The 16,678-nt window shown below is 48.4% G+C and overlaps 1 protein-coding gene across 3 annotated transcripts in view; it reads right to left on the reverse strand.

The window, feature by feature from the left end:
- Positions 1-16,678, reverse strand: part of NFATC2 (nuclear factor of activated T cells 2) — a 176,959-nt gene that overhangs the window by 65,332 nt on the left and 94,949 nt on the right. For all 3 annotated transcript variants that reach the window (XM_063601232.1, XM_034947643.4, XM_034947644.3), the window contains exon 6: positions 2,868-3,008. In XM_063601232.1, the coding sequence (XP_063457302.1) occupies positions 2,868-3,008 (141 nt within the window). The remainder of the gene's footprint in view (positions 1-2,867; positions 3,009-16,678) is intronic.

Consider the following 16,678-nt stretch of genomic DNA (forward strand, 5'->3'; position numbering starts at 1 on the left):
ATTACCGCCTGAGCGCTGCCTCCTGTCAGATGAGCCTGCCATTACATTCTCACAGGAGCATGAACCCTACTGTAAACTGCGCTTGCGAGGGATCTAGGTTGTGCCCGCCTTAGGAGAGTCTAATGCCTGATCATCCGTTACTGTCTCCTGTCACCCCCAGATGGGACTAACTAGTTGCAGGAAAACAAGCTCAGGCCTCCCAGTGATTCTACATGATGGTGAGTTGTATAATTATTTTATTGTATATTACAATGTAATAATCATAAAAATAAGGTACACAATAAATGTAATGTGCTTGAATCATCCTGAAACCATCAGCCCATCTCCCCAACCCTTGAAAAGAACTGTCTTCCATGCAACTGGTCCCTGGTGCCAAAAAGGTTGGGGACTGCTGGTGCAGAGTCTTCTTGCCTGGAGCAGACTTTACCTTCATCATCTCCGATCCCTCAAGCAACACTACTCCTCAGCTCACTCCTCAACTCACCGCCACCTGGGTGCGTGTGATTCAAATCACCAGAGGCCCCCCATTCACTGGACTCTCAGGCTGACCTCGGGCTCTGTGACCTTCATAGCACTGCCTCTGCTGACCCTTCCCAAGTCTCCTTCCCTTGGTCTCCAGGGCACCAGACTCCCCTGGTTCTCCTCCTCCTGCTGTGACAGCTCCTCCTCTGCCACATTTAAAGGATGTGGCTCTCAGTTCTCTAAGCCTCCCCTTCTCCCACTGGAGGCCATCCTGGGAGGTCAGAGCCAATTCCCAGGACTTCACCTCAGATCTCATTGCTGACAGCTCCCATGACAACATCTGCAGCCAGGATCTGGTTTCTTAGTCTAGACCACGTGGCCACGTACCCACCAATCTCTTGCCTTTCCGCAGAGGTGAGATCATGGTTCATCCAAGAAGGCCCATGGGTACATGAGACTCAACGCTTCCACTTCCAAAATGAAACCCGTCCTCCCTGCCCAACCTCATCCCCACACAGACCTCCTCTCCTGTGTGCTAAATCTCAGCTGGCCAAGTGCACCACGTGAACAAAACAATCTCGACACTCAACCTCTTCCCCTTCCCCATCCACAGCAGCTCCAGAAAAACAGCAGCAGCCCCTGCCCCTTACCGAGCACTTCCGGTGCTAAGCCCACTTGCTCTAATTCATTCAGACCTTACCTTTGTGGGTAGGCACTGTCACTGTCCCTGCTTTTCAGGGGATAGATGATGGAGAGTTTCCGCAGGTGACACTGCCGGTAAGCAGCAGAGCTGCCCGGGTGGCAAGCAGCCCTCCTGGTGGCTGGCCCTGCCACCTGCGTTCTTAATGCCTCTCTACACCACTACGTCCCATCAAACCTCAGTGACATCTGCCTTCTAAACCACTCCCAACCCATCCCTGCATCTCCCTTCCCCACTGCCACAGCCTTACTTAATACCTTTTTTGTTATTTTTCGCAAAGGCGTCATCAAACCCTTTTAAAATAAATTCTGCCTCTTGTTATGCTTCCAACTGTGAGAATGCAGTTGTCACACCCCGGTCACATGTCCAGCCCATCCCAGAAGGATGATTTGTGCGAGACTGGAAGAAGCACTCTTTGCCTAAGACAGTCTGCTTCCCCCTGCCAGAAGCTGTCTTACTAATGTGTAAACTGGTGATGTACCCAATTTGAATGGCAGCCCTCAGAGGAGATGCCCTTGTACAGTGCACAACCCCTCCAACTGGACAACTCACCTGTTATATTCTCAGATTGTTCTAAGGACAATAAACAAATAGACAAACATCAACACCCCTTTGAAGTAACCTACTGAAATCATGTCTGTTAAGGAAAAAGAAAATTGGTTCTAGTATCCAAAATAAGTGTCCCAAGTTATTTGAGCTAATTCCCTTCTAACAACACATTTGTTTCATTAATTATTGCTTAATCTGATATTTTCCTACTTCAGATCAGCATCTTTTCTACCACATACCCACTGAAAAAGACACCGATAGTACACCAAAGGAAGAATACACGTGGTGAATAAACAAAACATTATGCCTCTCAGAGCAAGGAAATGCAAAGTAGAAAGAAGTACCAATTCCACAATGATTCCTTTTTAATTTAAAAAAATGGCATTTCTGGGATGGGGGTGAAACTATGACTGACATGATGGCAACTTCAATTTGTAGATTTCTGGAAGGTAATTTAGCAATATGTATTTAAAGTCCTCAGAATGACTATCCAAAATTCCACTGCTGGGAATAAACCCTAAATAAACTAAAAAGATATACGTATAGATTCATGTACAAGATTAATTAATCCTAGAAGTATAAGCTGATTCACTGCAGAACTACTTATAATAAAAATACAAGTAGCCAATATTAATTGGCTTATGCTGTACTTGGCGCTATTACAATTACGTGACATGTATTAGCTCATTTAACCTCCATGACAACTTTATGGGGTAAGAAATTTTAAAGGTTAGGTAATATGCCTCGGATCACCAAGCAAGCAGATAACAAACCCAGAATTTGAACCCAAGATATCCAGGGCCAGAGTATGCATGCTTTATCACTGTGCTGTTTGGCCTCCCTTCTTGATAACAGCAAAAAGTTTTAAAAATTTCCTTCCTTATGTAAAAAAGTAATTTTAAAAAAAGGATTGAGGGTGGGAGATAATCTCATTTTCCATCAAAATGACCTAGAAGAGTTAAAATGTAGAATGGCACATTCATGCAATGGTGAATGGTATGGCCATCACAATCCCTGAAGACACGCTGAGTAAAAAGAGCAGGGTATAAAACTGCACGGTGGGATCTACCCCCAAAACCAAAGTTGTATATAATAAAGAGATGGTCAGTTTTGCATGATTCTGGGGGACAGAGAAAGAGCTCAAAAATCCACTGACCTGTGGTCTTCTCAGTAAACACAACTTTGGACTCGGATGTAAAGTTCTGCCCCGTGAGGATCATTTGCTGGCCGCCATAGACCAGGCAGCTGTCTGTGTCTTGTCTTTCAACCATGGGCAGCTCGTGAGCAGATCGCTGGGCTGCAGGCAAAAGAGAGAGAAGTCACTGTGATGAGGGGAGATGTCTGCTCAAAAGAGGAGGTCTGATTTCATGGTACTGAGATATGACATGCTCTGCCCACCTGTGTCACCTGTTGTTATCTAAAATGTGGAACCATCACCCCTGACAATCAATGACTGTACAAATGTTATGCCTTGTGAAAGTGCTCTAAGTCATTTGAGCTAATTTCCCTCTAACAACACATTTCGTTTTCATGAATCAAGGGACAGAGGCCTGTTCTCCTTACAGGAAGCCAGAGGCTGCCTGTTGTCCTTATAAGGAGAACAGGTACATGAGAATTGGTTTTCTGTATCCTTTTATAAAGGGATGGGCAAATAAACTTCTTTATAAGAGGTTTCCTTTGTTAAAGTATATCCTTTCTTTGTACATTTGATGTCAGCCAAAACATGAAGGCATCATGTATGCTAAGCTTAGGATATAGTACCTGAAGGGTTTAGACATATTGACTTTGGAATTCATTTATGATCTTTAACATAGTCTTTAAGACATCCATGATCTACCCATGGGGTCCTTTTCTAGAACTCTCCTTCATTCACTCTGTTCCAGCCACACTTCTAGAACATTCTGTCTCTCAGATATACTCAGCACACTCCTACCTTTGAGCATCTGCACTTCCTAGTGTCTGTCCTCCCCAGTTACCTGCATGTCTCCCTTCTCCACTTCTTGCAGGTCTCTACTCAGCTGTCACGTCCTCTGGGAGGCTTCTTTAACCCACCCCATCCCCTCCCGAGAGTTAAAACAGCAGTACCCAGCCCGGTCCCTCTCTCTCATTCTCTGTCACCTTTGCTTTCTCTGTCCTACTTTGCTTTTCTCCATAGAGCTTTTCACTTTCAGATACACTATATGTAGCTTGTATTGGTTTATCTTCTTTCATCTTTAACCTACTAGCATATAAGCCCAGGAAGGAGGGGCTTCGCTTTGTGTACTGCTGTAAGCCTAGACCAGGAATAGTGCCAAGAACCTAGGAGGAGAACGTACTAGTTGGTGGGTGGGTGGGTGGATGGGTGGGTGGGTGGGTGGATGGATGGATAGATGGGTGGATGGATGGATGGATGGATGAGTGGATGGGTGGGTGGGTGGATGGATGAATGGATGGGTGGGTGGGTAGATAGATGGGTGGATGGATGGATGAGTGGATGGGTCGGTGGGTGGATGGATGGGTGGGTGGGTGGATGGGTGGGTGGGTAGATGGATGGATGAGTGGATGGGTGGGTGGGTAGATGGATGAATGGATGGGTGGATGGGTGGATGGATGGGTGGGTGGGTGGATGGATGGGTGGAAGGGTGGGTGTGTGGATGGGTGGTTGGGTGGACAGATGGGTGGGTGAGTGGGTGGATGGGTGGGTGGATGAATGGATATGAATATGTCTGTATCTCCCAGTATGTATTCTCAATACATCTGTTTACATCTATGTCCTCATCTATATTTTAATAAATGAAAAATGGAGGAACAGGACAGGCCTGTGCTGAGCACTAAACCAGAATGCTATAGTTGAATGCTCATAGCAACCCTCTGAGGAAGGAAGTATTAAAATGATTCGCATTTGACTGGGGAGAAAACCAAAGCTAAGAGGAGTAAAGTCACCGCTTGGCCAAGGATCCATGGTGAAGCTTAGATTTGAACCCTCAAAAGCAGGTTTCTCCAGCTCCAGAGCCCAATCTCTTAGGTTAACTAGCCAGCCACCTATTCCAGAAGCCAGGCTGCAGAAAAGAATGAAAACCTGCTCCAGCCACCTTCCCAGGGCAGGCAAGAAACAGATCCCAGCCACAGCCAGGGCCCCACCTCCTCAGGCCTCTCTCCTTCCAGCGTGGGCCAAGAGGCCAGGCCCGCCCCCTGGGGTGAGTCACTCTGAGCTCTTGGCATTCCTCCCCAAGCCCAGAGAACTGGGCAGAGGGCCAGCCCCTTCCATGGCAGGAGCCTGCGGACCTCCCCATCCGCGAGCCTGGGCAGCAACCGCGTGAGGCCCACGGCCCAATTCTAACCCTTCCCTCCTGCCTTGCCTGGGCCTCCAGGCCACTGGCATCCCCCTGCATCTGCTGGGGCCACTCAATGGAGCAACGATGCACCTGGCAACATTTCAGGAGTTGCCGTGCACCAGCCAGAGGCTTCCAGACACTCCACCTTGAGAGTGCCACCCAGCAGTGACTCAAACCAATCCCCTGATGGCTTTTCTCAACCCCAGCTCAGCCCAGGCACCCTCTGTTCCCAGAGACCCACCTGCCAGTGCTGCCCCAGGGGCTGCCGGCTACAAGGATAGATTACAAAGACCTCTCCGCAGAAGCTGCTAATCTCTCCCACATGGGCTGGGTTATTAATCCTTTCTTTCAATATCAAAGTTTTGTGATGACTTCCTAATTGAGCTGCCACAAATGAGATTTATTAGCAGCAAGAACAGCAGCTGCAGGTTCAGGCTTTGAAGATCTGCCTTTGATGAAACTGGGGAGCAGCTGGGGGCTTTTGGCCCCGGGGATGGGTGGTGCAGTGGCGAGAGCATCCCACCCATTTTACAGGTGGAAAGCCTGAGTCATCGCTACTGGGCAAGCCAGCCCAAGGCTTGCAGCCAGGAGGCCTGGGGACTGGAAGGGGCTGCAAGCTCTCAGTGCTGGGCGGGAGGCTGGCGCGGACAGTTGGGCTGTGAATCACTGCACGCTGCTGTGAACACAGCTCCTCTCTTTCCTGCGGCAGCCTCGTTGCTTCCCCCTTCAAAGCCTCATAGTCTCAGCAACCAACAGATTCAACCTTTGCCAAGTCTGCATTTCCTACCTCCCTACCTGAAGGAAAACTTTTTCTTTTAATGAAAATTTAAAGAGACAGAAAAAAGAGAAAACAGTGAGAGTCCAGTCCAGCTGCCTGGACGCCTTTAGCTATATTCTAGTACTACTACAACTCCAAGTGCGGGCCAGGGGCGTTGGCATCACTGGAGAGCTTGTTAGACATGCAGTACACCTCAGGCCCCACCCCAGACCTGCCCAGCCCAGATCTGCAGTTTTACAAGGAGCCCATGTGATTCTTGTGCACTATCAAGTTTGAGAAGCTCTGTTTAGCCCTGGCCAATTAGAATGGGAATGGGAGGTTAAAAATACTGACACCCAGGCCCTCCTCGTCCTTTTTTTTTTGAGACATGGTCTCGCTCTGTCACCCAGGCAGGAGTACAGTGGTGGCATCATGGCTCACTGCAGCCTCTGCCTCCTGGGCTCAAGTGATCCTCCCACCTCAGCCTCCCGAGTAGCTGGCATTACAGGTGTGTGCCACCACATCCTGCTTATTTTTGTAGAGGCAGGGTTTTGCCATGTTACTCAGGCTTGTCTTGAACTCCTGGGCTCAAGCAATCTGCCTGCCTCGGCCTCCCGAAGTGTTGGGATTATAGGCATTAGCCACTGTGTCTAGCCCAGGGCCCAATTCTAAAGCAAGGTTTCTCAACCTTGACACTATTGCCATTTGGAGCTGGATAATTCCTTGTTGTCAGCAGGCAGGGGGTGTCCTGGGCATTGTACAATGTTTAGCAGCATCCCTGGGTTCTACCTATCAGATGCCAGGAGCACCCTACCCCCCAGTTGTGACAACCAAGATTGTCTCCAGACAAGGCTGGATATCCCCTGGGGAAGAGGGGTGCAAAATCATCCCTGGTTGAGAACAGCTGTTCTAGAGATTCTGACTTAAATGGTCTGAGGGTCAGGACCCCAGCATTGTTTTTATCTTAAAAAAAAAAAAATCTTCAAGCCAGGTGCGGTGGCTCACGCCTGTAATCCTAGCACTTTGGGAGGCCGAGGCAGGTGGATCACAAGGTCAGGAAATCAAGATCATCCTGGCCAACATGGTGAAACCCCGTCTCTACTAAAACTCCAAAAAAAAAAGAAATTATCTGGGCGTGGTGGTGGCATGTGTCTGTAGTCCCAGCTACTCAGGAGGCTGAGGCAGGAGAATTGCTTGAACCGGGGAGGCGGAGGTTACAGTGAGCAGAGATCACGCCACTGCACTCCAGCCTGGCGACAGAGCGAGACTCCTCTCAAAAACAAAAAAAAAATCTTCAAATGATTCCAAGAGGCCACAGCCAGGTTTTATCTGTGGTACCATCACTGCAGGGTAATACAAGGCCCTGGGAGCTGCAAGAGAATACATCATTAACTGCTGCTTGGGCTCCGGGGTCAGAAAGCCATGGTTTTGAGTCCTGCATCTGCCATCCCTGCTCTGTGACCCTGGGCAAGTCACTTCACCTAAGTCACAGATGCCTCCTCTGTAAGGTCATAACAGTACCTGCCCTCATGGGTCTGCTTCAAGCAGTACAAGACCCTGCATATGACTATATGGACGCAGTCAGTACATAGATGGTAAAATATCAAATATCAACCCAAATGGTCATGCATGGATACACAGATAAACAAAGCGTGGTCTATCCATGCAGAATATTACTCAGTCATGAAAAGGAATGAAGTGCTGGTTCCATGCCATGACATGGGTGGACCTTGAAACCATTAAGTGAAGTGAAAGGAGCCAGACACAAAAGGACAAATGGCACAGGATCCCGTTTATGTCAATCGGCCAGAACAGGCAAACGCAGAGAGACGGAGAGCAGATCAGGGCTCACTGGGGGTGGAAATTGGGCAGTGGCTGCTAATATGTGAGGCGTTTCTTTTTCTGGTGATAAAAAAATGTTCTGCAGGCCAGATGGGGTTTTCTCAGCCTGATGTCACTCTGTCCAGGTTCAAGTTCTGTCTTCATAGTTTACTAGCTGTGTGACCTTCGAGTGGCAGCTCTCTGTGCCTCAGTTTCCTCAGCAAAAATGATAAAGTTTGGCTGGGTGCAGTGGCTCAGGCCTGTAATCCCAGCACTTTGGGAGGCCGAGGCAGGTGGATCACCTGAGGTCAGAAGTTCGAGACCAGCCTGACCAATATGGTTAAACCCCATCTCTACTAAAAAATACAAAAATTGGCCGGGCCTGGTAGCAGGTACCTGTAATCCCGGCTACTTGGGTGGCTGAGGTGGGAGAATCGCTTGAACCCAGGAGGCAGAGGTTGCAGTGAGCCAAGATCACGCTACTACACTCCAGGCTGGGCAACAAAGCAAGACTTCATCTCAAAAAAACAAACAAAAAAAACAAAACAAACAAAAAAAAGTTCTGCAACTACAGAGTAGTGGTAGTTGCACAATATTGTGAATGTACTTCATGCACTGAATTGTATACTTTAAAATAGCTAAAATGGTAAATTTTATGTGTATTTTACCACAATAGGAGAAAATATCCTATATAAGACAAAACAGCCCATGCTTAGCACACAGTAACAACTCAAGACATGATGGTCTTTGCGATCGTTGACTTTCAAAAATGCCCCTCTTTTTCTTGCTAAGTTATTTTCAAAACACTTTATTTGTTTAAACCCTTAAATCGTAGCCCTACAGCAAGGAAGACACTATTAATCCCATCTAGAGAGGAGAGGACAGATGCTCAGAGCTCAGCTTCAGTGAAGGGCAGCACGTGGTCTTGGTTAAGGCTATAGTGTTGGACACCCCCTTGGGTGATCCTTGTAGGGGTTTTCACAGCTCTGAGCCTCAGTCTCCCCATCTGTAAAATGGGGCTGTTAACAGTCCCACTTCACAGGTCATTACAAGGATTAAACAAGTTCATCAAAAGCGTGTCTGGCTTAATAAACATGGGTCAGCAAGGTTAGCAACACTAAAAGCTGTAGCTTCTGAGAGGCTGTATGTGCCAGCCATAGACATTGTTGTCTTATATATTTTAGCATATATGTACCAAACATATGCATGTGTGTACACAGGTCACCTCTGTGGTCACTGCTGTTCTCGGTGAATCCTGAGCCATAACCCAGGTTTCTTCTTTTTTTTTTTTTTTTAATAGAGACTGGATGTTGCCATGTTGCCTAGGCTGATCTCAAACACCTGAGCTCAGGCGATCCACACGCCTCACCCTCCCAAAGTGCTTGGATCATAGGCATGAGCCACTACGCCTGGCCCAGGTTTCTTGACCCCAGTTGCCAGTGTTTCTCAAAGTGTGGCTCTCAGGTCACCTGTAGCAGAATCTTCCCCCAGCAACGCAGGGTCAGAAGGTGCTAGATAAAAATGCAGATACCCAGGCCATATCCCTCACCCTCTGTGCCCCAACCTCTCGGGCAGAGGCCAGACATTTGCATTTTAACAATCTTTCCGGGTGACTTGTCACGCACGTTTGCTTAAGAGCCAAGTTCCACACTTAAGAGGCCACCTGAGGACGGGGAACTCCTCCAGGGCAGGCCCCAGTCCTCAGAGAACCCAGAGGCAAAGCAATTAGCTTTTGAAAGAGGAACTGAAGCCAGCGCACAGCAGCCCAAATTACCCTCCTGAGCTCTACTTCTCTATTGCTCTCTGATGCAACCTCCATCACCTATGGCTGCTAATTGGGGTGACAGGTCCAGGGTGGGTGGGAGGCTCTAAGGAAGCCCAGTGGGCCTCCCAGGCTTGCACCCACCCTCCTCATCAGCCCCCCTTTCTCCCATTCATTTCTGAGACTGCAGACAATCCAAACCGCACAGCCTGCAGTTTTCCAACCAAACCAGGCACCTTGCTTTTAAAGTCATCTTTGAGGGCCTGGCTCAGGCCTGCGGGTGAAGTCTTGACCTCTGCTCCCGCTTAAGCTTCAAGGTGGCCCCTGCAAAGTGACTTCCCCAGGCTTCCCTCCTGCCCCTGGATTCTGGCACGTCATAAAGTGGCTTGGGGGGGGCTCTTGTATTTTACGAGCTCTGAATCAACAGGACGCTGTTGGTTTAACCAGTTTGGGTGTTGACTTTGTCTTGCAACTGTGCCCACCTGCAGCACAGCAGCAGCCACCGCAAAGGTTCAGCGAAGAAAACTGACACCGGCACAGGGTTCCCCCACATCACCCAAGTAGGCCTGGAAATGGGAAGTTATTGCCTGACTATGTGAAATTCGCCGTCAAGCCGGGTGGCCAAGAATTACGATCTATCCAAGAACCTCAGGAGAGACTGGTTAGAGAAATTCGCTCCTACAGAGAGGGCAGTTTCTGTTAATAACAGCAGACAGACTGGGTGTGGTGGCTCACCCCTGTAATCCCAGCACTTTGGGAGGCCAAGGTGGGCAGATCACTTGAGGTCAGAAGTTCGAGACCAGCCTGGCCAACGTGGTGAAACCCCATCTCCACTAAAACTACAAAAAAAGTTAGCTGGGCGTGGTGGTGCGTGCCTGGAATCCCAGTTACTTGGGAGGCTGAGGCAAGAGAATTGCTTGACCTGGGAGGTGGCGGTTGCAGTGAGTTGAGATTGCACCACTGCCCTCAAGCCTGGGTGACACAGCAAGACTCTGTTTCAACAATAAAAATAAATTTAAATTTAAAAAATAACAGGCCGGGCAGGGTGACTTATGCCTGTAATCCCAGCACTTTGGGAGGCTGAGGCTGGCAGATCACCTGAGGTCAGGAGTTTGAGACCAGCCTGGCCAACATGATGAAACCCCATCTCTGCTAATAATACAAAAAAAAAAAAAAATAGCTGGGCATGATGGCACGCACCTGTAATCCCAGCTACTAAGGAGGCTGAGGCAGGAGAACTGCTTGAACCCAGGAGGCAGAGGTTGCAGTGAGTCAAGATCACGCCACTGCACTCCAGCCTGGATGACAGAGCGAGACTCTGTCTCAAAAAACTAAAAATAAATAGCAGACAATTACAAATGCTATAAAGACTACAGATTGCAGGCACAACATATACACATTTTTAAAAATATTATAAAACACCCACACCAAGAAGCAATTTAGGGTTCACACGTAAAAGTAACATTCTAATTTTGGGACTTTGAGCAAGACACTTAATTTCTTTGCCTCTGTTTTTCAACTATAAAATGGGAATATCACAGCACTAACCTCACTGGGCTGCCTGCAGATTAAATGAGCTAATCCACGGGCCTGCGTGGCATCTCATCAGGACTCAGTGAATGTTAGTTGTGTTTATTTTTATTGCTAAACTTCATGAGACCACAAAGCAGGAATCACTCTCGTTTTAGAGTAGAAGACATTGATCCTCCCAGAGGAGAAGGAATAAGCTTGGGAGCTCACAGCGAATGGACAGGCAGAATTTGGACCTACACTGTGGGATTCCACTACCCCATGGGACCCTCTGCAGTGAAACGGAGGACTTCGTGGGAAAGACACCGGCCAGCCCAGGCAAGAAGGTTCCTCCCATTGGTCATCGTTCTGGCCCGAGCACTGAGCAACCCTGGCCTCGGCGCTCCAGCTGCTGTCAGCCCTTCTTGTCTCTGTATCAGGCCCCATCCTTGGCCGTGAGCCTGGTCTGGCTGGGCCTGGCTTGGCCCAGAATGTGCTGCCGACTCAGGCATCTCCCGGGAGAGGCTGTGAGCAGGGCCAGCAGACAGGCCCCTCAGCCTCCACTCTGGCTGTTCCCTGGGTCTTCCCTGGGAAGTGGGAGAGTGGAGGGGAACCAAAATCTCCCTTAGTGTGGGGCTCACCTCTTTGAGGGAGCCACTAAGGTCCACAGCAAGGGAGTAGGGTATGATGTGTGCAAATGCATGAGACACACAGTCAGTGACAAAGTTCTAGCTGTGGGCCTCAGTGGGGGGGGGCCTCAGCTTCAGCTTTCTCATATGGAGAAATGCAGCAGCACGGCCCCTCCTGTGAGACTTTCCTATCTCATCCACTCCACAGGACATCAGGGAGAGTAGGAGCTGCTGTCTCTCCTCCCATCAGATCATTACTCTACCATTCCAATGTACTAACAGGCACCCTCTTCAGAATATTCCCAGATCCAGTGGGAATATTCTCAGTGATCCAGAGCTCATCAGTCCAAAACCTGATGAGCTCTGGATCACTGAGGAACCCAGGCAGCCTGGACAGAGAAAAGAAGATGGCTTTAATCCCAGCTCTGCCCCTGCCTTGCCAGCCGTGGGACTGCAGCAAGTCACTCATCCTTCGGAGCCTCAGCCTGCAGGCGCCCACACCCTGCAAGGGTGCTTTTCTGTGCCTCCATCACTGGCATATTATCAAATGCTTCGAACAAATGAACTGAGCAAACGTTTAAGATGGGCCTTCTGAGGTTATGATGAGGATGGAAATGAGTTAATCTCAGTGCATCTGTGGGTACATCGTAGGTGTTCAGAAGGGCACTCTGCCTTCCCAGCTCCCTCATAACTAGCCCAGTAAAGGGCCGGGTAGGTAACTATTTCAATCAGCACAGAAGCCACCCCAATCCTGGGCTCTCCAAAAAAAACAACTTTCCTCCACTCACTCATCAGCTGGCCCACCCCACTGGGCCAGATAACTATTGGGGTTCCTTCCCAGCAGCAGGGTATGTTGCAGGCTGTCTGCTCGACTCTCACACCGGCCTACTGCTGCCTGCGTTTCAGACTCCTGCAGTGACAAGGTGGCAGCCAGAGGTATGTAAAGCCTGCTTTACAGAACTACGGGAGGGCTGCAGGCAAGACAATGAGATCCGTCCACACTGGGCCACCACAAAGGAGGCACTTGAGTTACCCTGTGGGATCACGTCTGGCACTTACTGTGTGAGACACACACGCATTTAACCGCCACCCTGAGGGAGGTACTATTATTCTCCCCATTTTACAGATAGGGAAAGCGAGGCACAGAGTGTTTAAGTAATCTCCCCAGGACTAAGCAGCCAGTAAGTGGCAGAGGCAGGATTTGAACCCAAGCTACCTGCTCCAAAGCCCACATTCCTAACCGCCACTCTAAACTGCTTCTCCCCATCATGCAGCTTTCTGGCACTTCTGAAATAGGGCTTCTTGGTCACTTGCCTTCGAGAGCAGAGGCTGACAAAGGCCTGGCCAACCTGCTCTCTGCCCAATGCTCCGGTTTCATCCAAGATTTACCACTACAGGATCTTGAAGGTGACAATCTAGTGCCGGGGGGTGGGGGGATGAGGAGTGGGGTGGACAGGTGCCCACAGCCCCCTGGAGGCCCTTGAGCTGGTCTCTGATTTATAATGAGATGATGCCACCCTTTGTGTTTCTGGCCCAAATTAATCTATCACTCAATATGTAGTTAAGCCTTGATGCCCCGAGGCTCAGTGGGATGCAATGTTACCACTGGCTTGCCCCTCACTAGCTGGATGGCCGCAGGCAAGCTCACTTCTCCATGCTACAGTTTTTCCAGCCTCTTCGCATACTGATTCAGTCACAATACAGAACGTACTTGACACACAGCAGGTGATTAATAACTTCATTTCTCTACACCTCTTCCCTGTCCTGTCCCTCTCATCTTCTTTCTTCCTTCATTCTGCCTTAAAGTATTGATTAGCACCTACTATGTGCTAGGCTGTGTGCTAAATGAATATTAAAATAGAAATCACAGCTGGGCGTGGTGGCTCAGGCCTGTAATCCCAGCACTTTGGGAGGCCAAGGCAGGTGGATCACCTGAGGTCAGGAGTTTGAGACCAGCCTGGCCAACATGGTGAAACCCCGTCTCTACTAAAAATAAAAAAATTAGCCAGGCTTGGTGGTGGCCTCCTGTAGTCCCAGCTACTCAGGAGGTTGAGGAACGAGAATCACTTGAACCTGGGAGACAGAGGCTGCAGCGAGCCAAGATTGCACCACTGCACTCCAGCCTGGGTGACAGAGTGAGAATCCATCTCAAAAAACTATATATATAGAAATCACATCATGTCAACCTCCTACTTGGAACCCATGGCTTCCCATCCTAATTAGAATAAAATCCGAATCCCCCAGCTTGGGCTCAGACCTCACCTCCGACCCCTCACCCCACCTATAACACTCCACACAGTCTCCCTGGGTACCTTTCTCCTCCCTGGAGACCCTGAGCTTATCCCTGCCTCAGGGCCTTTGTACTGGCTATACTTCCCCATGGACCAATCACTCAGGTCCTGGTGAATAAGCTCCATCCTCACAGGGGCCTTCCCTGATCGGCATGACAGACACATATTTAACCAGCCTAGCCAAGATGGTGATGTTGCTGTTCCCGCATTCCCAAGCCACCAACCCGTGGTCCTTGTTATTTTCATCATGACATTTGGCTCTCAAATGCTGTCTTTGCTTGTTTACTGTCTGTCTTCCCCACTAGAATGTAACCTTTGTGAGGGCAGGGACTTTGTTTTGTTCAGTGTTGTATCCCTAGTGCCCAGAACAGTATATATCACATGCCAAATGTATTTTAAGTTGAAAGAATAAATATTGGGAAGCCCACGATAATGATGTGAGTCATTTCAGCTTCCGGCAGGAGCAGCTGAACAAGATGAGCATTTCTGATTCACAAAGCGAAGCACAGTCAACATGCCATTCAGGCCTCCCTAATTCTTTTGTTTGTTTTGAGATGGAGTCTCACTCTGTCGCCCAGGCTGGAGTGCAGTGGTGCGATCTCGGTTCACTGCAACCTCCGCCTCCCGGGTTCAAGTGATTCTCCTGCCTCAGCCTCCAGAGTAGCTGGGGTTACAGGTGTGCACCACCACACCTGGCTAACTTTTGTATTTTTAGTAGAGACGGGGTTTCGCCATGTTGGCCAGGCTGGTCTCGAACTCCTGACCTCAAGTGATCCGCCCACTTCAGCCTCCCAAGGTGCTGAGATTCCAGGCATGAGCCACCACACCTGGCCCGGGCCTCCCTCCCTAATTCTAAGGGTTTCCTGAAGCAATGCTGCATTAGCACCCAACCGCCAGCTAGACCCAGGAGAGTAAAGTGAGGGATAAAACGGAAGGTGTGCAAGAAGCATCAGGGTCGTAGGTTGTCTAATCTTTTGCTTTCAGAAAAAAAAAGGCATCAGAAATAGCTGAATTTCCATAGGGAAAACAATGGAGCTGGACCCTACCCCACACGATACACAAAAACCAACCTGCACGGATCAGAGCCCCAAACATGAAACCAGAACCGAAAAGCTTCCAGAAGAAAATGTGACAGAATGTCTTTGCTACCTTCAGATAGGCAGAGATTTCCTGGAGGAATGCAAAAAGCACTAATCCCAGAAGAAAAGAAAATGACAAATTTGGCTTCATCAAAATAAAATACGAATGTTCATAAAAAGACACTCCCTGGGCTGGGCGCAGTGGCTCACGTCTGTAATCCCAGCAGTTTGGGAGGCCGAGGCGGGCGGATCGCCTGAGGTCAGGAGTTCAAGACCAGCCTGGTCAACATGGTGAAACCCCATCTCTACTAAAAATACAAGAATTAGCTGGGCATGGTGGCAGTCGCCTGTAATCCCAGCTACTCGGGAGGCTCAGGCAGGAGAATCGCTTCAACCCGGGAGGCAGAGGTCACAGTGAGCCAAGATTGCACCATTGCACTCCAGCCTGAGCAACAAGAGCGAGACTTAGTCTCAAAAAAAAAAAAAAAGACACAAGACATTACCTGAAAATAAACAGGTAAGCCACAGACAGGGAAAAATATACACAAATCTGACAAAGGACTTATGTCCAGAATATATAAAGAACTGATGCATATTAACAATAAAAATATGAATAACCCAGTTAAAAATGGGCAAATATTTGAACAGACAATTGACCAAAGAAGATACATAGGCCAGACACGGTGGCTCACGCCTGTAATCCCAACAGTTTGGGAGGTGGAGGCAGGTGGATCACCTGAGGTCAGGAGTTCGACACCAGCCTGGCCAACATGGTGAAACCCCGTCTCAAATAAAAATACAAAGATTAGCCGGGCATGGTGGTGGGTGCCTGTAATCCCAGCTACTCCAGAGGCTGAGGCAGGAGAATCACTTGAAGCTGGGAGGCAGAGGTTGCAGTGAGCCAAGATCATGCCATTGCACTCCAGCCTGGGGGACAAGAGTGAGACTCCGTCTCAAAAAAATAAAAAAATAGAAGATACATAGATAGCCAACAAGCACCTGAATCATTAGTCATTAGGGAAATGCACATTAAAACCACAATGAGATCCCATTTTACTCTCATTAGAAGGGTTAAAATTTAAAAGACTGACAATACCAAATATTGGTGAGGATGTAGAGTAACTGGAACTCTCATACATCCTTGTTCAGAGTGGAATATGATGTTGAAAATACATAAATAAAAACATACACAACCAAGTCCCTTCCTAGGTCATTTACCCAAGAGAAATGAAAGCATTTGCTCACAGAAGGACTTGAGTAGGAATGTTCATAGCAGCCTTATCCATAAACCTAAGCCCCGGGAACAGACCAAATTTCTATCAATGGTAAATAAACAATTGTTATATTCACGCAATTGAATAGTAGTGCTCAGCAATAATTAGGAATGCATTACTGAATAACACCATAGCAGTGACAGATCTCAAAAATAACATGCTGAGCAAAAACAGCCAGACCCAGAAGGGTACACACTGTATTAATTCCATTCTATAAAGTTCTAGAACAGGGAAGATTAATCAACCGTGATAGAAATCAGAACAGCGCTGCCTCCGTGTGTGGGCTTGAGGAGGCGGCCTTGGCTGAAGGGACATGGGGAACGTTCAAGAGTGAAGAAAGTGCTCTGTCTTGAGTGGTGGTTACGTGGGTATATGCGATTGTCAAAAATCACTGAACACCTACAATCTATGCAATCTACTTTATCTTAATTATACCTCCATAAAAATATATATATATGTCACAAAGAGAGGCAGAGAGGGAAAAGAGCATGTGAGAAAATCCACTTTCTAACCCACACCCCATACCCACTC

This window comes from Pan paniscus, chromosome 21, assembly GCF_029289425.2.
Source record: "Pan paniscus chromosome 21, NHGRI_mPanPan1-v2.0_pri, whole genome shotgun sequence".
Lineage (NCBI taxonomy): Eukaryota > Metazoa > Chordata > Mammalia > Primates > Hominidae > Pan > Pan paniscus.